Source organism: Limanda limanda, chromosome 5 (genome assembly GCF_963576545.1).
Source record: "Limanda limanda chromosome 5, fLimLim1.1, whole genome shotgun sequence".
In the NCBI taxonomy this organism is placed as follows: domain Eukaryota; kingdom Metazoa; phylum Chordata; class Actinopteri; order Pleuronectiformes; family Pleuronectidae; genus Limanda; species Limanda limanda.
In genome coordinates, this window is record NC_083640.1 from 6,542,719 (window position 1) to 6,566,482 (window position 23,764).

The following is a 23,764-nucleotide window of genomic DNA, read 5'->3' on the forward strand; positions in this document are numbered from 1 at the left end:
GGTCAGTGTTAAGGTTGTTAAATGAGTTTACTGGAAATATTGTTGTTAAATGTTTGACTGTGGTGTAAAATAAATGTTATGACACCATACGGACGAAATTTCGCAATTTCTATGAAAGCTTATCTTATCTGATAACAGCAGCATGTGTTCGTCTGGACATCTTTCAGAAAATGTTTACAAACTCTATACCAACAATGTTATGAATTTATTTTTTCAAAACAAAATAAACAAAAGAGTAAAAAAGTACAAAACAAATTCATTGAAACCTGAAAAGTGTCTCCTAACCAGTTTCTCCAGGATTCGATCATGGTCTTATTTTGCGATGCAAATCTAATAATTTAAAGTTATCCAAAATAAATTAGATGCAAATTCAGTATCAGCATTAGGCTACATTCACACAATTTTTTTGTTTTAAACTTAGTTAAAACACTAGTGTGTGGATGTTGATAATTTTTGTTTAAATAGTATTGACGTAGCATTAAACAAGACCTTGCTGTGAAATTATATTCATGACGACCATCAGGCCAACCTGCAAACCCACATTTTCAATGTGACAAACATAACTTAACGTTTTCCTCTGTTGAAGTCAGTTTTCATTGGGTCAAAACCCACCGAAGAGCAGCAGTAAACCATGTTTCCACAGTTGCATTTCTTCCCTCCCGTTAGTTCTTTATAAAAATATTCAAAGTTAGTCTCTTGGAAGAAGCTGCCATCTTTGACTGCATGCTGTGATGTCACTCTTCTTCATCTTCTTCACTCTCTAACTCGTCCTCAGAAGCCTCCTTCTTTCCTCCTGGTAGGTTGCATTGAAGAATTGCTTCACGAACCTGTTGTTTTTCCTCTGTAAATGGAAATAAGAGGAGGAACCAGTTAAATGGTGGTTTACTTTGACAGCATTGTATCCTGGGGTGTAATGTGGTTTGCAGTAAACTTAAAGCTGCTATGACAAATTAAAATGCTATACTCCATTATGCAAGACTCACATTCAACAACTAAACAAGTAAATGGACTTCAGTCTGTAAGTGCAGATTAATTCCGGTATAAATAATTATATAAATATCTTACCTTCATCTTTACATTTAGGGAGCATTCTGTGGAGCTGTTGGGTGTTGTATCGGATCAGAAACTTCTGAAATGTCCTAATTGTTCCTGAAAAAAACAAAACAATGTCCAATTAATATTTAGGATTGTTAAAGTTATGTCTAACTCGTAATAAAATGTGTCTTGATGTTATTTCTTTACCTCCCACATGCACACAGTTTAGAAAACATGGAATTTTCTTGCCACGAGCTTCAATACTTGTTATGAAAGGCAATGCAGACCAGAGGAGTTTGTAACAACTTTTGGGGAAACGTAGAAATACCATTCCAGTATGAGCGTTCAGATATTTCACTAAAAAGTAAAGAAAAAAACAAATTCAGAGAACACAGACATTAGTTAATACTTCAATATCCTGAAAGGAATGTGCACCTGGCAATTCATTTTATCAAAGACAGTATCATCACCTAAGATATTTAGGGCTACGACAATCCTTCAAATTATCATACTATATTCACTAATTTTCTTATAATATTATTTATTAATTTTATTGTTTTAATATTGTTCTTTTATGGTAGTTCTTTTATCTGTATTGTTTCATTACAGTTCTGAGTATGATCTGTCTTTTTCTATGATTTGCTAACTATTTGGTGAAGTACCTGGTAACTCATGGCATTAAATTAGTTATTATTATCATTCACATCTATTTTAGGATTTAACATACCTGCTCACTAAAGTACCAGTAATTTGCTGTTAAAGCAGCGGTGGATATTCACTGAAAGATGCTACTCTCCTACTTCACAAAAGTTCACAGAGAAATATCTATTGGCAACATAGAAATGTTGTTTCCCACTATTGCCGCAGTAATGATAATACAATTCTGTACAAATAGTAAACTTTTGATAATAATAACAACAACAACTGTGTTGTTTTGATACTTGAGCATAATTTTCTTATTGCAAACATATTCTTACACTCATAGTATATTATATTATCTATTGTATAGTCAAATAATTATATTTATACCTCTACTATATATCATATCATATTATATCATACTCTTTGTATATTCTTTGTATATATAAGTCTATATACACATATTTATACATGTGTACATGTTATTATTATTATTATATTTACTATTATTATTATATATACTGTTGCTGCCATTATTACTATATACTGCTATTATATTGGTATAATTACTATCATATATAAATATATATTATGTTATATTATATACTATACTGTTTTTATATACTGTCTAACAATAACATTTCCATCATATCATCAGTACTATTACCATCATCTTGCCAATGCACCTTATCTACCTATTTATCTTGTGTTTCTGTTTTTATTCTTTCTACCTCAATATTTTTTATTTTATTCTATTGTATTGTATTTTATTGTATTCAAATATACCGGCTGCTATGACGACTTAATTTCCCTTCGGGAATGAATAAAGTAATCTATCTATCTATCTATCTATCTATCTATCTATCTATCTATCTATCTATCTATCTATCTATCTATCTATCTATCTATCTATCTATCTATCTATCTATCTATCTATCTATCTATCTATCTATCTATCTATCTATCTATCTATCTATCTATCAAACCTGAGGGCTACTTTTAACCTGTTGGTCAGATAAGTCCCCTAAATGCATTTTTAGATTATGATTTTTAAAGCAAGACTTATTTCCATAATTGAAATGCTTTAAACTCGCAGCTGTTTACCAGAGAAGCCGATGAGGCAGTGAGCTGCTCCATAGTCCCCGTGTGTGAGAGCCACCGCTGCCCGCACCGCCGTCGCCACAGCCCGGTCATCCAGCTGCAGCAGGTCGCTCCGCTTCGACACGTTGACTTCACACAGTAAATACCTGTGGACAGAAGTGAGGCAGTCAAAACTGATCCGTGACCGGGTTCAACCACACACAAGCTGGGCACATGTTTACCTCCTCTTCACCCGCACCATCGCTGCTCCTCTCTTCTTCCCTGGGAACTTCCGTCAACAGAAGTAATGTGTCACCCGGAGCGAGTATGGCGCCACACACTGGACATTCGTTGCGAAGCCTGAAGCCTTTGATTCGATGCACCGTGCAGCACGAATTTGCAGCCAATCATCCAAACTGACTTGTTTAAGGCTAAATATCTTATGTTTACATGATTCCAAAAATGAAGGATGGAAGATGAGAGCTCGTACAAAACAACTAAATGATCTGATGTGGCGAGGGGGGGCTTATTTAAACCTACAGACAAAAGAAGACTAACAAAACACGCCCGGGTGAAGAAGAAGCGGGAGGGACTGTGCTTCAAACCATTCACACCCTCTCTGTAACTATGACAACTTCTATCGTTCTCAGCCAATCACGGTCTCGCTTTTCCGTCTCCCCCACACGCTTTACGCCATCTTGAAATTACACCCGCAGTTTGTTAAGTCGCTACCGGAGACTAGCAGAGCACAACAAGTCTTCTCCTCCGCGGGTCGGTGTCGGGCATGAACGGTTCCCGAAACGAACCGGCACAGACACTCGGCAGCAAGGGCCCGGCGGACCCGGACAGCGGCTCGGAGGCGACGCACAGGCAGCGGAGGACCGGCGGAGGAATGCTGAAGAAGCTGAAGTCGAGGCGCAGTCAAACGGACAAGTGGCCCGTGGTCACCGAGGATGAGCTCCGGGCTCTGGGAACCGATATCTCCCCGGACCAGGTCCTGGGTCTGCGGGCTGTCACGGAGGGTGAGTTACGTTTTGCTCGGTTCAAGGAAACCCGGTTAAAACCAGCACCGCTCCACGAGCATCATTCATTTACCCCCAATGCTAATGTAGCTAAGCGACAGACGTCCACACCAGCTGACTGAAGAGTCCTCTCGTTGTTATGGGTCGAGGGAGAGATGTTACATGAGTTCAGTTCATGACTCTACGTGTTTGTCCATGTTGTGAGTTGTGCTTTCTCGTTATATGGTGCTAACCAAAGAATAGGTTGTTCCCAGGGGCGCACCTAGGAATTTGGGCCACCCTGAATAAATATTGTCAAAGCCCCCCTGACCTACATTAATGTGTTTTCTTTGGAGAGCCAATCAGTTCAAAACACAAAATCAACATATTTTTTCCCCCATTAAACTCTACAAGATAGAAGTGTAGCTTTCAATTTGACAAACGTATCTTACGAAATGTCATGCAATCTTTTGATATCCAGCCATTTTTAAAAGAAACATGTGGATTCATTATTGCTGCTTTCAGTCAGGCATTTAACTCTACAAACTAGGCTACTTTAAGAGTGCAAGAGCTGGGATTGGTCCGCTTGGTAGATCACTTTTCTGACACGCGACAGGCGCAAACTGAAAAGAAAAAAGTTAAGAGTTAGTGTCTGAAATCGTCTTATAATCAGCAGCCAGGGCAGACAGAGGTATTTGATCCATTTTAATGTAAAGGAAACGATTATTACCACTTTAGATCATTAAAAAAGACATTTTAATACAACCGCTCTCTAAGTGCCAGCAGACTAGTAACCGCCCTGCTTGAATCCTCTGACTCAAGCCCCCGGGTCTGTCATCAGACACCCTGCTCACCAAAGTTGCAGCTGACGCTTAACATTAAAGGCTCCTTTATGCTACTCTGTTTTCACGGACAGATAGGACCGCCCTCTCCGCCGTGGAATGCCCTCTCCGAGCACCTCTGATTTTTCTAACTGTCCGTGTTTATTTCGGATAGCCTACAGACAGCACTTGGCTGTGATTGGTCCGCTAACGACATGATTTCCGTACGACGTCATTTCCGGACCTCAGACTTCCTGCTTCTTTACCTATATCACAACAAACCCAAACACACCCACGATTCTACGATTAATGTGACGTGTGTGTTAAACCAGCGGAGTTGTCTGGCTGACGGTGGCTCGTTAGAGCACTGACGGCATGTGTGCACGGTCACATACGGTTATAACGATCTTTCAAAACGGCGCTAGCGGGCTAGCCACCATGCTAACTGCGGTGGTAACAGTGCAAAAACCCGACTTTAATTCCACTTCTATCATGACACTGTTTCTACAATACTGTCAGGTTAGAAGCAAACACTGGGTTGTAGTTAGTGTCGGGAGTCCCTGCTGACTGTGTGTGGAAGCTGGGGTTGAAGCTAGCCGGGAGGGAAGCTAGCTAGCTCGGTGTAGCTTCAAGCTGTGGAATTAGCAACACAGTTCGGAAACAAGACCGGGGAACCGCTTAGCTAAGAAACGATTACATCAGCATTTTGACCTGCTGGGTGTCACTTTATTTTATTTAGTTGCCATCGTAGCCTACACTGTGTGTGAGGAAAGTGGGGAGTAAGTTAATAAACAGCGTGGACTTCTTCTGATTACTCGTGAGGTAGGCTTCTCCAAGCTTGTCTTCCGTTGCGCCACCTACTGTTCTGGCTGTGAATTGTTTTCAGCACGTAGAAGTATAAATGAAAAAGTGTCCGTCCGATCCGTCTGTTCGTCCGTCCGTAACGGATTCGGAGTAGCATAATGGAGCCTTAACTCATTGTTTTTGACATTTTTGTGCGCCAGACAACAATGTCATTACTTCCCTTCTCTCATGCAACGCTGTGTTGAAAAGCTGTAACCCTGATACATCTCACAGGAGCCAGAATACGGATCTAGAGCCTTGGTTCAAGTGGTATCTCAGTCCTTTAAGTCAGGATGCATACATACATTTACTAGCAAATCTCATTACAAATTTCAGCAAAATTTAGAGTGATTGCTATATGTAGATGCCCGATGTCAGATAATGGGGTCACCCCTCTATATGTTGGTGTTTTTCTTAACTTAAACTCTTTTTTTCCATATTCCAGACTATCTTTGCAAACCTGAAGATAATATCTACAACGTTGACTTTACTCGGTTCAAAATCAGAGATCTGGAGACGGGGACAGTCCTCTTTGAGATTGCCAAGCCTCCTAACAGTGGTAAGTGATGTAGTAACTTTTGCAACTACACCAAGCATAAGACTCCTAAAATGTAGGACAGACTCAAATGAAATGTAAAAATAAGAGTCCATTTTTTTCTATTTTCTAATTTATGCAACAATTATAAAGCTCTCAAAGTATTCCATTTATCAGAGAGGTTTACATCTGGCGACATGCTGCGTTCTTGTGACAACCAAAGTTCTGCAAAGTTAGTTATTACCTGTTCGCATTTCCTTGCAGCCTCATTGCTCAGTAACTATGCTATTTCAACTGTGTTATCATTGTAAAGCTGACCTTTGACAAGATCACCAATTTTAAGAGGCAAAGATAGATTGGGATGTTGTGCATAAAACTAATCAACCACAAGATAAAAAAATGCTTTTTCTAGGAGTGCGAACATATACTGTATTAAGATGGTTTTAAAAGGAATTAGGAAAACTCTTTGTTTCCTCAATATCTGATTCATTTGATAATGTTCCTTCTGACCTGGTGAATGGTGATTAAAACAATTATTTGAAAGAGTTTCATATTGATCATTTACAAGTGACAGATTAAACAATATGATTATGTGTAGTTATATGTATTTTGTTATATTTGCCTATCCTGTCAATATTGTGTTGCAGTCAAATGAACGTGTTTCTGTTTTAGGTCCAATGGAGAGTGAAGAGGAGAGTGCAGATATTGACACCAGTGCAGGGCGTTTTGTCAGATACCAGTTTACACCAGCCTTCCTAAAACTGCGCACTGTTGGAGCAACGTAAGTAAATGGACCATAACACGCTGGGAGTATAATAATCAGCCCTTTGTCTTGTAAGTCTCTAATCAGTCAATTGCAATTATTGCCTTTCTTGTTTCTGTTTCCTAATTGCAGTGTTGAGTTCACAGTGGGTGACCGGCCAATAAACAGCTTTCGTATGATTGAGAGGCATTACTTCCAGGGGCGCCTCCTCAAGAACTTTGACTTTGACTTTGGCTTTTGCATTCCAAACAGCCGCAACACATGCGAACACATTTATGAGTTTCCACAGCTTCCAGACGACCTCAGTGAGTTCTACTCTGCCTTTTCAGCCACATTTGTTATTTCTATGGGATTATATTTTCCAAAATAATTCACGTATATTAATATTTGTTTTGTTTGTTCTTCACATCCTTTAGTTCGCCTAATGGTGGAGCACCCTTATGAGACCAGATCAGACAGTTTCTACTTTGTGGACAATAAACTCATCATGCACAACAAGGCAGATTATGCCTACAACGGTGGTCTGTAATACCACAAGGGTAAAAATGTATGCAATACCTCCCAGGAGATTGAGTTCTTGGATTACAACCATCCAAAAGCTTCTTTTCGGTGGACAGAAGTATTCTCTCCTTTATCTACATTCCCACTCACGTGATGACAACTTTAAATTCAACCGACCACATCTGCCTTGTTATGAAATCATGGATCCGTTCATCTGTACCTCACAGGGCTCAGTTTCTTGGACTCTGAGGAATGTTCTGTTAAATATTTCTCTGTTAAATCTGACTGAAGTCTTTTTGTTCTTTCTTTGGGTATCTCATACGAGTTTCATGTTACTGCTTGAACACTTCTGCCTTAAGTTTCTCGCTGTCTCTGCTGGAAAGGGACACTTTTGAGGCACAGCTCTCTCATGACCAAGCCTGTAGACTGTGTTAGTTGTTTCTTCATTTAGTGAAATACATAGATGCTATCAACTGAGGTTTATTTGAGCTACATTTTACAGATGATAGTTGTGTTTCCTAAGTGTATAAGTTAGAATTAACTAGATGATTTACAGTATTGTTAGTTATAGATGATCATGTAGCACTAGTTGACATTAAGTCTCATTTCTCCTAAATATATTATCGGTTGTGACTCATTGGGACTGTCTGTTAGATATTTAAGCTTGGTGTCCATTTTATATGATACATTGTTTGGCTGACCAATCTCTTTATGTAGGAGAAAATCATATAACTCAACAACAAGATGTGCTCCGTTTCATAATTTCTGCTATCATTCTGCGTTTTGCTGTCGACTTTAAATCTTGTGTTCTGTCAAACTCTGTAATATACAAATAGGATAAGAAAGCAGGAGAATTAGAGTAACTGGACTTGACACATTCTGCTTTAAAAGCATCCCATGCATAAAAACGATTTAGTCTGCACAAGGTTATTTAAACCCCTGAAGTCAGCTTTCCTGTTTTCTTCAGTACAACAGCACTGTGAATCCCTCTCTGTTGGAGCTGAGTTTAGACACAGGTGTGGTAAATGTCTGCTGTGCTCTCAGGTTCTCAGTCTTCCAATGAAATACACACTAGCACACCACATGACGGAACAGAGAGAGGGAACATGGTAGTTGATTTACTTTTAATGAGGTACTGGAGTAGGTGAAGAACCTGGCCTGTCTCTCCTTCTATTCACGAAAGCCTTGTGTAAAGGACTATACAGGGTTTTTTTTGCACACTTACGAAGATAAATAAATATATGGGCATTTTTGCCTTTATTTGATAGTACAGATTGAGTGTGAAAGGTGGGTGACTCACAGCTAAAGAGTGCAAGTTGAAATCGAACCTTCGCCTGTTGTCGAGGACTGAAAAGATGAAGTGAGTTACCTGGCGCTGAAAAATATATATTTTTCATATCTATTAAGTTCACTTGTACAATATGGTGCAACTTTTCACAGCATCCCTGCGATAAATCCTGCCCTATATGCCTAGTTGTGGTGGACCCCTGCAGAGAGGAGTTGAAACACTAAAAGTGGCTGTTTTGCAGTGAACTCTCAAGTCAGATGTCCATAACCCATTGCACACTCAAACAATGAAGAGTTTGAAAATGGTCCCAGCTTGCAACATCATTTTCAGTCTAAATATCTCAGATTAGTGATTAGAGGGCTCGGTGTCTCTGATTTTCATATTGTACAAAAATGAATGGAAATCAGCAGCTTCCTAAAAGGCTGGAAATAATTTAAAAAAAATTGTGTGGTCAGAATTTGTAACAAAGGGCTTACGTATTCTTTAGTTAATCAGTCAACTCATCCAAAATCACCTGAACAGTCTGGAAATCTTACCACATAAATTATCTGGGCTTCCTTTCACCGTCCACTGTAATACCACATCCAGTTGCCTTGTATCTAAATGTTCATCATCCAGGTGTTTTTTGGGGTTTGGTTGAAAACCTTTTGCTTGATCCAGATGTGAGGCAAACACTACAAGGCTTCTCTCACTCAATACTCTAAATTACCCTATTAAAACTAAATGTACTGTGTCGCAGAAACTCACTGTTCTACCATGTGTGACACAGGGGACTTTATGCAGCATAGGACATTTTGAATACTCATATTTACCTGTATAAAAACTTTCTATTTTACAGTTTTAATAATCAGCGACCTCTCATTGTGAAGCCCACACTCAGGTGGGACATCAGGCACACATTTGGACAGTGATAATCTTTGCCCCCTGGCCCAAGACAATTTTAAGTTATTTGGACTCAATGGATATCAGCTCTTTGGCAGCACTGCTGTTGTAGCTGAGAACACTGCATTGTTTTGCCAAGCGGTATCAGTCAATGGTATTTTATCTTAAAAGCCTGATTACCTACACTTTGTTTATCCTCACAAACGTGACTGAGTCACTACATGAATGACACCGGAAGTTGTGGATCTGTCCCCCATTGCACAGATTCATCCTTTTATATTGGCTGCTTTGACAAATAATACGTAGACATATCAGATTTATTCTGATAAAAATGTAATAAAATTGTCCTGTTCACTTTGAAACCAGTGCTGTTTATGAGCAGACTATCAGGGATTTTGAGGGCTTCTGTCTTCCAGCTGGCATCACAATTGAATCAAAGCAGGTAATCTGAGAATGCTGCCTGTTCAGGACACGAAACAATGTTTGAAGAATGTGTATGTCCATGTAATTGTAGCAAGCTGAATATTTTAAACAAACAAGAGCTTGTGGAGAGAAAAAATGAACATTAACCCATTGTTTTTTTTTTACTGTTCAATGATATATTGCACAAGGTTTTTCATCATCTTTGAATCCCTCTGTAATAACAATGAGGATGCTAATAAACCTAGACTTATAGTCCAGGCAAAGTAGCGTTTTACGACCGACTAATTGTAAAGGAATTTTTTTCAGCATAGATAATTTCTATGAGGTGTCCAGAACAACATACTAAAAGTCCTAAGAAATCCTAGTTGAGGAAATATGTTTAATTCTCATCAATGTGTGCCAATAAGGCCAGGCAACAATACACCCCAAAGGGGCTATTTTTTTCCTTTACTCCTATCAAAATAAAACTTTACACAATGAAAGTACCCATGAAACGTACATTTTTTTGTATTACAAGTTTCTTTGAAAATGAAATGTAATATGCAAGTGAGCTATACACTAATCGAATATGCCCCAAATACACCCAAATAGGCTTAATTTTTTCCTTTACTCCTACCACAATAAAACTTTACATAGTAAAAGTATAGTAATAAAGTAGCATAGTAAAAAATTCTTTTACAATTACTTCTATTTTTGGCTCCAAAATGGGTTACTTTGCCTGGACTATTACTTTATTTTACTTTGATTGCTGCTTGTTCATACGAAGCCGGGGACGAATACAAAAAAAACACTCGAGAAATTAGCCTATCGCTGCCTTCGTCGAGTGGACCACATTTCCCAGAATGCTCGGCTCAAAACAGACTGCAGCGGCAGCACATGCGTCCTGAACATGGCGGCTTCGGTTAAAAAGATGGTCGGCGTGTCAGACGAGTCCAGCAGCGACGACGAGGCTCTGAGGAGGTGTCAGGAGGCCGTGTGGGAGACCCGACCTGTGCAGGGCAAAGGTGAACCTTGTGTTTGTTTGTTTGTGTTTTTGTTTGTTTGTTTACGTAAGAGAGGACTTCACAAGCCCCTGGTCGCGATGCTGAAGTTCACCCACAATCACACTTCTCCTCCATGTACAGATGTGTTAGCTGAGTACTTCAAGTTGAGCTAATGTAACATGACAAACTTAAAGATACACATTGTCTTTCTCTAACTGCACCGAAGCTGTAGCTTAACACTGAACGTGCTCGTCTACCTGAACAGTGTACTAGTATATCACCACATTACTAGTATATCATTATTTACAGTTAATTTCCTGTTGATTACTTTTTTTTCCTGTGTATTTTCAGAGGACAACAATGTGAAGCAGTCTAAACGGTATGTCTGTTTCCTGTAACCACTCAAGCAATACCCAGTCTACATAAAGCAGGAGTGTAACAGTTGTAAACTTATAATAAACTTTATTTATTGAGCACTTTTCAAAGTGTTCACACACATAAGAACAGAAAGTACATGCAGTGCAATTCGAAATCTTAACATTTTCATCATTGACAATGGATCAAATAAAGCAATGAAACACAAAATATAAGATTGAATGTAATATAATTTAAATAAGGGCAAAAAAATAAATAATCTTAAACCATGTTATGGAAACGCTTTTTATAAGAGTGTATAAAGGTTCTGTGTCCCCATTGATGGCCTTAATGAGAATCCTATAGCAATAGATACAATACGTTTTACAGACATGGTTACATGTATCTTTATCATTTCAGTGTTATAAATCTAAATAGGATTAATATGCTGTGTCAGTTATGCATATTTTAATGTCTTTAATATTGTGTATGGGAAACTGGAAATCAATGCTTTTGATTAGGATGTTTCATGTTAAGCGCTAGCAGTCGCCAACCTGTCTCAAGAAAATAATAACCATCTTGTTAGGACTTCTACTAATAAGAACTCTTTATCTGTTCATTCCCGTACGGTATAATACTGAGATGTTCTTTTGTACTTTTTACGGTTTTTTACGTTTTTGGCTTGACTGTTCGCATGCACGTTGAACCAAGGATCTTTCAACAGAACTATGTAGTTATAAATTCATATATTTATTCCAGTCAGAACAGCTGAGGCTCCTCGAGTTAATCATTTTATTCACCAATGTAAACACAGGTTAGAAATTCAACCACTTTTCTTCAACCATCTGTGCAGAAGATTTTCATTATCATGCAGGTCAAAGCAGTGCAACTTAATAGTGAAATGGCAGAATTAATAATAAGTGGGAGTAGTTTTTAATGTTGTTTTGCTGTGCAACAGTGTTGTCGTCGCGGAACATGAACACGATGGCAACGAGCTCCAGGTCAGCCAAGGGTTCCGAACGCACGTTGCCAAAAAGTTGGGACATCTTCTTGACAGGTAACTTTCTAAAAAGTTTCACATGTGAAAGTGAGCCTTTTCAGGTTGCACCAGTTTTCTCACCTCCATTTGTTCTATGTATGTTGTGTTAAGTCACATTTCAGAAACGCAAACCAAGTCTTCATCCTGTGTGGAATCAGCAAAAGGCGATGATGCCGATGATGAAGGTTAAGTTTCTCTTTCTTTTAAACCTTTACTGCTTTTATGAGTTTTATTCAGTCTTCTTTTTAAGCAGTGCTAATCAGGAATTATTTTTTTTTCAGGATTTCGTTTGTTTTCTACATCCATCCCAGGACAGACAGCTGAGGAGCCTCCAGCTCCGGTGAGGCGTCGGCCAGCTCCTAGCTCAAGGTTCTTACTCACTATAATTTTGATTTCATTTGTATTTTCATCATAAATGTCGATATATATATTTGTTTGTACCTGTAAATATATCATGATGAATTCTCTGTCCTTCATAGTGGCAGCGACAGTGAGATGGAGGCAAGGCTGAGAGAGGCAGCTGTGTCGCACAAAGACCTCTTGCCCTCTTTGACTCTGCCCTCCACACGGTCACCTCCCTCAACGGAGCCTCCCTGCTCAGGAATAATAAAGAAAAAGAAGAAGGTTGCCGAGGGAGAAGAGGGCCATGTTGTTAAGAAAAAGAAAAAGAGGAAACAGGATCAGGAGGAAAGTGCACAGGTGGACACTGGAAGTTCTCTGGTAAATGCTCACATTAACAATGAGCATGGGATCTCAGAACAGGAACACAAACAAGTCAAAGTTAAACGGAAGAGGAAAAAGAAGCGAGAAGGAAACGGAATGGAAGAAACTTCGAACTGAATTTCTAATGAATAGCCTTTCACTGTTCTAGGATGTTTGTCTATGTTCCATTCTGTCACAAGCATGCAATAATTGGATGATGACATATAATTCAAAATATTTTAATATTATTGCCATGGTTATACTGGAAATTACCACAATTTGTCATGAAAGAGACTCATTGAAGTGTGAAAACACATTTCAAGGCAGAGCGATAAAAAAGAATAATAATGTTTGATAAGTCTGGATTACAAGTTTCTGAACAAAATGGTCCATTTCTGAATAATACAAAAAAATTTGATAAAAATACATTTTGCTGTTGATTTTTCTGTTGATTGTCTCTTGTATTAAATCTTCTCTAATGTGGATCCTTGTTCATTTTACAGTCGAGTCAGAGAGTCTTTGAAACATCAGAGCTGAATCGTCCTCCTCAGCCCCCGGCTCCAGGTTTCTCTGGAGACCCCAGAGGTAGCTGCTCATCACCAAACACTATCAGTCCATCTAATAGTGAGGAGGAGGCCCTGCATTACCCGAGCACTGCTACTGTGCTGTAGAGACCATTTGTGTGGGGATGTAGGAGATGATATCTGTTGGTGAAGGTGAGAGGAGGTGAGACTGGTGACTGTCTGTCGTCTGAGACGCAGGATACAGCTCCAGGCTCTGGGAAGATGTGGCTGACGAAACATTGAAAACTAGGTTTATTTGGAGAGCAAAGCTTTTGGCAAAGTTAGTTTTGAATGTTTCCTTCTAGTGCCTCAGAGATGAAAAGAGTACTAAAACCTGTGTGGACATTGATGTAGCACCTAACAACCGTTTTCTACTAAAAGATACAACCAAATATTCTCAACCAGTGCAGAGATTTGAGTCACATAAATGCTTTGTTTTCTTGATGAGTAAGTTGAGAAAATCAATACTACTCATTCATTGGTGGAGCCTGGGGATATTCTCTGTAGGACTGGAAACGGGGAGACAACTCTCCTGACCCTGACCGAAGATTTAAAAAATCCACCAACTACAACAATTTATTTTTATTTTTACACACACCGAAATTTTAAAGCCATGTTATTCCTCTGATTATTTCTAGTAGGTCACATTTGAAGAAGGGGCTCATTATTTAACCCGGAGGTAAAATAAATACGTTTGTGGGAGCTTGAACACGGGGATTGTCACTTCTTTCCAGCACCTAGTGTTTACCAAGTTTGGATGTACAAGCTTTTTTGTAGTTTCAGATTATTTCTTGAGCAGAAGTTGTTATTCCTTGGATTGTTGCTGTCATCCTGAGGTTGAGAGACAGCTAAAGAAGCCAAGCAACCCATCTGCTGCCACCCGAGTCATATTAGATGAGCAGAAACGAGATTGATATTAATTCTTTCATCTAACTTAGGAGAAGAAAACAAATGTTTTCCCAAAATGCTGCTTTAAAATCTTAGGTGTAAACACATTATTGCAGAATATCACAACTTCTCGAATTCATCTTTTCCATTGCAATTTTATCCATTTAAAAATATATATCAATGATAAATGAAGTGTGGGAATGGTCAAAAATTCATTCACACTAGGTAGGATAGCTTGTTAATATTTACGTAATTAGTAGTCAATCCAAACATGTATTAGGATGTAGATGTCGGGGGAATACACCCTTATTTACAGCTGCTCACCTGGCACAGGTGTGTGAGGCTGCAGGTGCAGAGACTCTTCCTGTAAGTTCGGGTCGGTCTGTTCCTCAGGATCCTCCGTTAGAATCTAACCAAAACATGAATGAATGAAAACGTGAAAATTAAGCACAATATACTAAATCATTTGATACTAAATATTGCTTTGAACCCTTTCTTCTTACCGGTCTGACAGTGGAGAGGCTGGTCAGATTCCCCAGGCTGCTGCCGTCAGTGATGACCATGGTTTGTGACAGCAGACTGGACGAGTGGTACTGTGGTGAATCTGACTTGCTGTACACTGAAACGTGGTACAGATTAATAACTCTGCACTCGCCTAACATGTTTATCTCATCTCATTGCATTGCTGTAGCCTTACTGTGACAGGGCAGCTGCGTCATGGTGGCCATGAACGGACTGGCACACATGTGGCTCTGAAGGTGTGATATTGGCAGCTGTGAAGAGGCTTGAAGCTGCTGCTGGAAGGAGATTGGCTGAAGCGTTGTGAAACCACCCCCGACCTGAGGCTGCGTGGAGGCTAAACCTGTGAATCAACATGTGAAAACACATGGTTTTCAGATTTTACTTTATTTACTTACAAGGGACAGAAATGAGACTGGTGAGCAAATGTTACCAATGAGGAGTGAGGACTCCCCCAGGCTCATGACGCTGGGCAGTGAGGCCATGATGAGGCTCTGGGAAGAAGCAGAGGAGGAAGACAGACTGTGGAGGGAGGTCAGAGTGCTTACTGGCGGCAGTGGACCACTGCTGGACACCTAAGACAAGAGGACAACTTGATCGTCATGGCAGCAGCGCACAGGTACTATACACCATAAACTAATGTGGACAGGAACCATTTCACATTCTCTCACAGGCTTGTGGTTATGCGACTCGAGGAGTGTGTGGCTGGGCTCCAGTTGGACAGGGCTGACCACTAGACGTCCCACTCTCTCTCCTCCGCTACCCCTGGCTGAGCTCATAGTGTCACACAGGATTTGCTGGCTGTATTTCACACCTGGAAAACAAATGAAGTCAGTCCCTAAGGAGACAACATCCAGAGATCTGGCCATGGGAAGTCCAACATTGTGTAACAGAACCCTCATTCTCCCGGATTTCACTTTGTCCTTTTAACCTGTTTGTGCTTGTCTGAAGCGTGGTAGGGTATTACCATGGTCCGGGCTCGAAAGGCTGAGGTTAGAGGATGAGGCAGATTGGTTGGTGAAAGGCGTGTCGAGGGCCAGTTTGTGACGGAAGGCCTCCTCTTTTCGGCGGTTTGCAAACCAGTTGTACACCCGGACTTCAGTAACCAGGTTGGAGCCCAATCCAGCAAGCTGAGAGGGGGACACTCCTCTCTGGATACACTCTGCCCTGAGAGAGGAGGGACATACAGACTAAGACTTTAGCTCTTTCTGTATGAGATTCTTTACAAACCACTATGAGTATCACCCTACGGTTGCTTAACATACTGTAGGTGTCAGCATTTGCACCATACAAACCTACCAGCAGGAACACAAATGTTTTTTGTACATTTTTGTCGTCAGATATGAGGTAAAACTAACTAAATTAACTAAACTAAACTAGTCCAGACATTAAGTTTTTTCTACTTTCAAATAATAATGACTCCAGCCAGTCTCCACATATGTAAAAGGGTTAGCCATCTTTAATCATATAATTGTTCATTCATAGTTATGGTAGTTGAATGAAAAAGACCAAAGACTAATTTCAGCATCTAATTGAAATGAGTTACCTGTGTAGCTGGACACATCAACAAAATTACAATATTTAAAACATTGATTAGAAGAAACAGTTTGTAGTATAATAGAGAAGTCTGTCAATGTTAGTATTTATACATTAGAAAATGTCAGATAGAGATTAATTGATCAGCAATGACAATTGAATCGGACTAGTTATTGCCAGTAATGGTGGAATATGTGAGTAGGTATATCAAGCAATCTTGATCAGCTGCCACCACTATCACGATTTACCACAAAGTTTTATACGTTACAGACGACAACAACCTATTTTTCGATCACCTTTTAAATTTTTTACGGGATTATCACCTTTTCTTTCTCCTAAAGTCACATCAGCTTTCGATTTCTGTATTTGTTTCATTTGTTGGAGCTCTCCTGGCTGGTTTGAAGCTGGTGGGTCTCCATTGGGAAGAGGTGATGTTACATATACCAAACCTTTAATATACAGGCTATGGTACCAATCTGATTTTAGCAGCATTTCTTCAGAAAAGATATAATGCCATTTGTTTTTTTCCACTGCAAACTCTTTTCCCCCCATCACTTAAACTTTTGCTGATTTAGTCATGAGTATTTATTGTTATCTAGAATTGCAAGATGCATGAGATCAGATATCAGGGGCATCATGGCTACTGTTGTCTTCACTATATATCACCTGTTGCACTCCTCCACCAACCCCTCTCTCTCCTCCTTGCTGGGGTTCTTCTGTCGTTCGTAGGCATGGAAAAGGATCTGCAGGGACGCCGGACCCCACTTGAACCTGTTCCTCCGTCCTTTCTTCACCTCCTCTTGCTCATCCAACGATCCAATGCCATGTTTGGCATTGGTAAATTCTGGAAGAAAAATGGTACTGTGTTTTTCTTTTGGCCTCAGTCTCCTAGAGGACTGATATTTGATGAGTGTGTGAAAATGGGTGCGTGTGTGAAATGTGATCAGTGGGTGAAAGCAGAAACTTGGGTCTCTGCAGCTCCACATCTGCCTCAGTACTCACGCTGGCTGATCTCGCCCTGCTTCTTGACGTACCAGCTGTACAGAGACGCTCTCTTCTGGTTCTTCATGGGCGTGCCCTTGTTGAGGTGCTGGGAGAGGTGGGACTGGTTGAGCCCCGTGGATTCCACCACCTCTCTCTGAGGGAGATTGTGCTGCTGCATGTAGCTTTTCACAATTTTTGCAACATGCCAGGGGTCCTCCCTATTAGAGAAAGACCTTTTTGAGTGCATTTGCCTCCTATATCCTCCTAGAATTAAAATTCTTTGAATGAAGCATATCCCTTTAGCTTCTTCTTGGTGTTTGTAACAATGAAATCCCTTCTGGAAAAGTCCTTAGCAGGTACAGATTTTCTTTTTTACATTTGACACAAAGCATGGCCACTGAGACGGAAGTATAGGGAGGCTTATTGACAGAGAGAGATAAGGGAAAGCACACAGGGGCAAAGTCCAGGCCTTTTAGATCACTGGAGGGGAAAAACATGTAAAAGGTTTATAAAGCCTCATTTGAAGCTTTATAAATGTCAAGTCAGGAGCGGTGAAAATACACAAAACAGCCAAAATCCCCAATTTGAACTGATTTAAATTCATCTCAGATATATATTTTTTGTATTTTAGAAGCAAAATAATATTTTATTGCTTTGTAAAAGATTAACATCTCTTATCCAATCCGTACATTCCAAATATTACAAATCAGGTCTTAGAACTGAATGTAGAAATATCACTTGTGTGTTGTGTAAACATGAACTCTCGTGACCAGCCCTCCTCCATTAATCTTCACCTATGCATGTAACTTATTTATTAAGAAATGTCCGGAGAATAATGATGGGGGTGGGTAATTAGTAACTAGCATAGGAGGAACCCTCTTTAAATTCGCCTCAGAAGCCAGATTGCAGAGAGCGAGAGAGAGAGAGAGAGAGAGAGAGAGAGAGGGACAGAGTAGCAGGAGAATGAGGGAGGAATTGGTAAAGAGAGAGAAGAGATTTAGAAGAAAAAAGGCTGACAGGTAAACTTGTTGTTTCAACTCTCACATGCTTAGTTGGGAAGGTGAAAGAAAGAGAGGGGGTATACAAAAAAAAAGGGGGTGATGGTGAGCTGAGGCATTTTCAAATTTAACTAATCAGTTCCTATTGGGAGGCACAGACAAATTGCTGTGTGAGAACAGCAGTAGGTGAGAGATTATGGCAATTTGTCTGTTGTCATGGAGCTGCCAGAGAAGTGCTGGGATCTACTTACTGCAGGAGCTGGTCGACCTCAACCCTCAGTTTGGCCGCCTCCTCTGGGGAAAGCTTCTCCAGCTCTCGGAATATAGGTGGTGGGAAATCCATTTCTCCTTCCTCTGAGCTCTCGCCGTCCCCCTTCTCTCCCTTTTCAGCACCAGCACTCGTCCTGTCCTGCTCCAGTTCCCCCAGGGCTTGGACCAGGACGTCCCGGGACAGTCCGGATTCCAGCAGGGCCCAGATCATCTGCTCCTGAAGAGAGGTCAGACGGCTCGGCCTCGGCATGGCTGCACTGGCCGTCTCCTCTCCCTCCATTAGTCTGATGCCTTACCTCGCTACTGCTTCGCAAACAAACACTGCTGTCATGTGCACTACCACGCTCAAAGGACGGCCGGCCAGCCAGCGTTGGGTCTCATTATAGCCGTAGTCCCACTTCAGCTCCACAGAATTTAAACTTTCATTTTCCTCTGTGTAGAATTTCCTTCCCGATGTGTCCTGAGCTGCCTGGTTTTAGCTCTCCACCTGCTGTTTTGCTTTCAAAGGTCAATTTTCTTTTTTTCTTTTCTTTTTTTTTAACCTTCCTCCTCTTCACCCCCTCCTCCTTACATGCGCCCTGTGAACTTTGTCCCCACTCTTGTCAGTCCCCAACAGTGACCAAAGTACAGTTTAAAAAAACAATAAATAAAAGTGAGGAGATGTTAACGCTGCAAACAGAGCTGTGGAGGAAACCAGATCACCTCTCGATGCAGCCACAAAGGACAATCTATGAAAACATAACAGAGAAGTTGTGAGGTACATTTATATGTGCAGATATTCTGTTTTCACACAGGAGCTGACTTTTGAAAAAATATTTGTAGTCTCAAATTTGAATTATGGATTTTCCACATTTTAATTTTGAAACAGGAAATAAAAAATGTCTGTAGGCCAAAGTTTAACATAATAAATTGAACAGGCTTATCCTTAAATAAACTGAATGCAACCATAGCATGAGCTGTTGTGCAGTATGAGCCACTTGAGAGTGCTGTTGTGCCATCGACACATGAGAGCAGCCCACCGGGGGAGCAGAGTGACTCCAGGCTGTGGCCTGCACACACTGTGAAGAGAGAAGAAGAGAAGAGATAGAGATGGAAACTTTTCAAAGTCCTCTCTTGAAATTTCATCCGAATATTTTTTGTGCCTGTGTTCATAAATGACTGAATTCCCGATGGTAAAAACTAAAGTATCAAGAAAATCTACATAAGGCTACAAAACCTAGATTTCTTTACAGTTTAGTGCAACCAATCAACACAAGGATTGACTTATTGATTGTGAGAAATCTGTGTATATTTTTGGTGTGTTGAAAGAAAAACCTACAGGTAAATTTTCTTATGAAATTAGCCAGAGCAAAAAGAGGCAAAGCTCATAAAAACGTAGGATAGTATTCTTCTAGTACTGAATCTCAGCGATTAGGTCTTAGGAGAATTTGGTGTAGAACTATTGCTTTTGTGCAGATTGCACAGAGTCCAGCCTATTTTGGTTTTCATGACAGAAAAGGAGCTTTTGTGAGTTTTAGCTCTTTGGTTAAAATGAAACCATATGAAATACAAAAATAAAATAGTTTACAGATAGAATGTCTCTTTAGTGGAACTGCAAAGGGCAGCAGACTGTTGAATTATAATATTATAAGGATAAAGGAGTTAATGGCTGAGAACCACTGGTTTCACATTAACAATGAATTTGATTATATAAGTGTTAAGTCTTAATATTAACTATATCTGTCAAATAAATGAAGTGCATAATTTACCTATTGTGGAGCAGAAGTATCACATCGTGTTCAGTTCCTGTTTCTGTATAATAGTTGATTAGTACATTTCCACCACTGGTAACTTGTATGCATGACTTGACCTTCCTTTTGATTATTAACTATATATTCTCCTTTTGTTTTTGAATATGAAATTGTATGCGTATCGTTATCATTTATTTCCCTTGTAAAGCATCTTAACCAGACCGTTGACCCCCAGCTAACAAGATTTTAGTTTTTAAATGTTTTCTTTCAGAATATGTACCTGTATGAAATTCAGGACCAAGATAGTTACTTATCGCTAAAATTATAGTGAAAATAAATGCCGGGGACACCCTGGAACCCCTCGGGGCCTTTAGGGGTTCCTTGACCCCACTTTGAGAACCCCTGATTTAACCTGAGGTTATATCTATAACTTATTATTTTACACTCCATTGGCTCACTTGTTGATATTTAAACTGTTTATATAATTTTGTTATCTTTGCTGCCACTCATCTCCAGTAAAACATCTGTCCTTTTCCGATACAAAGTTAAGGATCACGCCAAAATATTGTTCATGTTGCGAAGTTGATGTGAGTTATTATATAAGCTGACTGACGGCAGGTTTAAACTCAGCTGTAACTCAGCATTTTCCTACTTTCAGGTTTTTTTTGTTGTCTTTAATCCACTGTCTTTTTTTCTGTCAGAGAAAGTTGGCAGGAATGATGAGTTGGAAGTGGACTGGGAAGAAAAGAGGGCAAACTGAAAGGGGAGAAAAACCTTTGAGAGTTAATGTAGTTCTTTATCTTCACTCTCTGAAAACGCTCGCTTTCTCTGCCTGGATCACCTTATCCCGTTCTCAGGTTCAGCCTATCCGCACCTTTTTGTGTGGAGCTGGTGTTACCCCACCCCACCCTTGGGAAGATGGCATTATACTGTATTTGGAAGGGTAACAGAGCTCCCTCTATCTTCCTGAGACATGCCACTGACCTGTAATTAAGTCCCATTGTACTATTCAGAGGACACTCCTCAGCAAACAGACAGAGGGCAGTGTGTGTGGATTTCCAGCGGCTCAGATACCGCTGTGACTAATGCTCCGCCACACAAGCAGGGTTTATCAAAAAGGACCACATGCAGCACACATTAGAGCCTCCATTTTCCCTCTACAGAGAACTCAAAGCTATGTTGATTGGTAATGACACACAATCCACACTGTCCATCTCTCATTAGTGAGCCATTGCTGGCCGCCTCTGTGCGTATAGTCTCACCGCCAGCTCCCTCTCTCTCTGTGTCTCTGCCTCAGCCTCGTGTTCCCCACTCCACCACCCTTCCCGTCCCCAACGCCGCCATTCAACCCCATTGATCATGCATGCAGAAATTTAACACACCCCTTAATTCCTGTCCAAATAGCCCCTGTCCCACTTCCAGAGCTTCATCTGCTCATCTGCAGAGGATAGCGGATAGGCCTGTGTGCAGGCAGGACACTGGCTTCAGCACCCAGTGAGGAAGAACTGTGTTAGAGACGACAATTACAAATCTAAACCTGTGTACGTGCATCCCTTGTTAGTTTGCCAAGTTACCCTGAAAAATAGATGCCCTGTGGGGACATAACAAGCACTATCCTTTGCTTAATGTTATATATTTTAGTGTAAGTATGCACAAAACTCCTTCAAAACTCAGGCCTTTAACCTCCAAACTTTGCAACAAACTCCTGAGTGTGACAGAATGTGTTTTATGCCCTTAAGTCAAAGCTGTCATTGTCTTTGTTTGAGGCCATTGATTGGCCTTAACATTGGCTACCAGGTCACATGTTGAGTCAGTGTTGAGAAGATTAGCCGGAGCTGGCTTTGGAACTAATTAAATACTTAAACCCCGGCAATGAATAAGAACACAGCACCCAAACCTCCTGCTACACCACGTTGCACAAGCCCGTTTGCATTATGGAAGATTCACTGATGCATTGTGGTATCTACGGTTATATCTACAGCTGCAAACAGGAAGACTCGTACAAATCAACTCTCCATTGACTTCAATGACTATCAGAGGATAGGTAGTTTTAGTAGATTAGGTAATATGACTGACGTCTGGAAATGTAACTCCCCATTTTGTATTTGTAAATTCAAGTACCGTACATTATTACAGTATAAATGAGTTGTATGACTTTAAAGGAGAAACAGGGTGTACATGTCTACCTATTTAAACAGGCTGGAGGTGATGATTGATAACATATTTCCCAACTCTGACTGTTGGCCTGCAGTTGTGAAACTGATTCACTTTGTGACTTGACCATTGCACCGTGACGTCAACACATTTATACAACAGCAAGTTGTGTGTGAATTATGTCTTCACTGCTATCAAGACATTATCTTTAAATTATTTATAATATTAAATATTATTTTTATTAATATTATTTCTTCATTTTTTCCACTTGATTATTTATATATTTTTACTGCTGAATAAATAATTGAATCAATCAATCAGTCAACTCACTGTGTTTTTACATGTGGTTCGTCAAACTGTCATGATAAGATTTTCAGTTGTGAATTCACTTTTGAATACGTCACTAAACCAGTGAAGACATGATGACAGATGAGTTATTGTAACTGTAAATTGTGCCTGTTAAGAGGCTATTTGACTATGATAGAAAATGTGTGAAGTTAATCTAAGTTATCCAGCATTTGAAAGGAAGTACTGAGATTTTACCTACATAATAAAAGCTCAATGCCTGTCAGAAAAAGACATGTAGTTATAAACTTCAAGCTTAAAATTTAACAAATGACTCATCAAAAAAATATTTATAACATGCTATAATGTAGATATCAGCAGATGTAAGTATCAATATCAACGTTTTGTCAATAACTAAGTCCTGTGAACACCTGTTACTGGAGGATAATGTATAACTGTACCATTAGTAGTTATAATGTCTGACAAATACTGTGAATTAATTAACAACCAAAATGCTGGTCTGTTGGCTTAGAGCTACATTATAAAGTTTTTTGAAAAAAACTTTTATCATTTCTATTTTTATACATATTTGGCACTGGTTATGCATTTTCTTGGTGTACACTTTATATTTTCCTTTTCACTTACAATACACTTTATATTTTATTATCAGTTTTTATTATATATTTTTTAGATTTAATCCTCTATTGTTTTATCCTCTGTACTCTATTGTACATTGATATCCTATAATTGTAATCTTGGAGCAAGCTGGCACAATAAAATGCTTTGGGATTAATAAAATCTGTGTAATCTTATATAATCTTATTTTATGTGTTGTTAAAACATGAATATATTAAAACTTTGTTGCTTTTAAAGGTGTTCTATAAATAAGTTGAGTTTACACTACATATTTATGTCAATGGGGCAGACCTACATGTATATTTTTTTGCA

General features: G+C 39.6%; 4 protein-coding genes across 7 annotated transcripts; 2 read left to right on the top strand and 2 right to left on the bottom strand.

The window, feature by feature from the left end:
• Positions 1 to 184: 184 nt before the first annotated feature.
• On the bottom strand, positions 185 to 3,052 carry pop5 (POP5 homolog, ribonuclease P/MRP subunit). Its single transcript, XM_061071747.1, has 5 exons — positions 2,997 to 3,052; positions 2,779 to 2,921; positions 1,243 to 1,392; positions 1,066 to 1,149; positions 185 to 841 (listed from the first exon to the last, which is right to left on the bottom strand). Exons 1-5 carry the CDS (start codon positions 3,014 to 3,016, stop codon positions 735 to 737), a joined length of 504 nt encoding a protein of 167 aa, XP_060927730.1. The 5' UTR covers positions 3,017 to 3,052; the 3' UTR covers positions 185 to 734.
• A 419-nt stretch (positions 3,053 to 3,471) lies between these two features.
• On the top strand, positions 3,472 to 7,503 carry unc119.1 (unc-119 homolog 1). The gene is made up of 5 exons (XM_061071487.1): positions 3,472 to 3,776; positions 5,865 to 5,978; positions 6,627 to 6,735; positions 6,850 to 7,022; positions 7,134 to 7,503. Exons 1-5 carry the CDS (start codon positions 3,539 to 3,541, stop codon positions 7,244 to 7,246), a joined length of 747 nt encoding a protein of 248 aa, XP_060927470.1. The 5' UTR covers positions 3,472 to 3,538; the 3' UTR covers positions 7,247 to 7,503.
• Positions 7,504 to 10,700: 3,197 nt separating this feature from the next.
• On the top strand, positions 10,701 to 13,315 carry c5h12orf43 (chromosome 5 C12orf43 homolog). The gene is made up of 6 exons (XM_061070772.1): positions 10,701 to 10,815; positions 11,146 to 11,173; positions 12,107 to 12,205; positions 12,299 to 12,372; positions 12,469 to 12,556; positions 12,667 to 13,315. The coding sequence occupies exons 1-6, from the start codon at positions 10,701 to 10,703 to the stop codon at positions 13,025 to 13,027; spliced, it is 765 nt and encodes a 254-aa protein (XP_060926755.1). The 3' UTR covers positions 13,028 to 13,315.
• On the bottom strand, positions 13,025 to 19,162 carry hnf1a (HNF1 homeobox a). Of its 4 annotated transcripts, none has more exons than XM_061070769.1 (10): positions 18,629 to 19,162; positions 17,398 to 17,597; positions 17,062 to 17,239; positions 15,791 to 16,026; positions 15,531 to 15,673; positions 15,293 to 15,434; positions 15,038 to 15,202; positions 14,844 to 14,959; positions 14,665 to 14,749; positions 13,025 to 13,593 (listed from the first exon to the last, which is right to left on the bottom strand). In XM_061070769.1, the coding sequence occupies exons 1-10, from the start codon at positions 18,925 to 18,927 to the stop codon at positions 13,547 to 13,549; spliced, it is 1,611 nt and encodes a 536-aa protein (XP_060926752.1). In that variant the 5' UTR covers positions 18,928 to 19,162; the 3' UTR covers positions 13,025 to 13,546. The 4 variants fall into 4 exon arrangements, with proteins under 4 accessions (XP_060926752.1, XP_060926751.1, XP_060926750.1 ...); XM_061070768.1 differs by having other exon boundaries at positions 13,025 to 13,680; positions 15,827 to 16,026; positions 18,629 to 19,161; XM_061070767.1 differs by having other exon boundaries at positions 13,025 to 13,680; positions 18,629 to 19,161.
• Between the last annotated feature and the right edge of the window lie 4,602 nt (positions 19,163 to 23,764).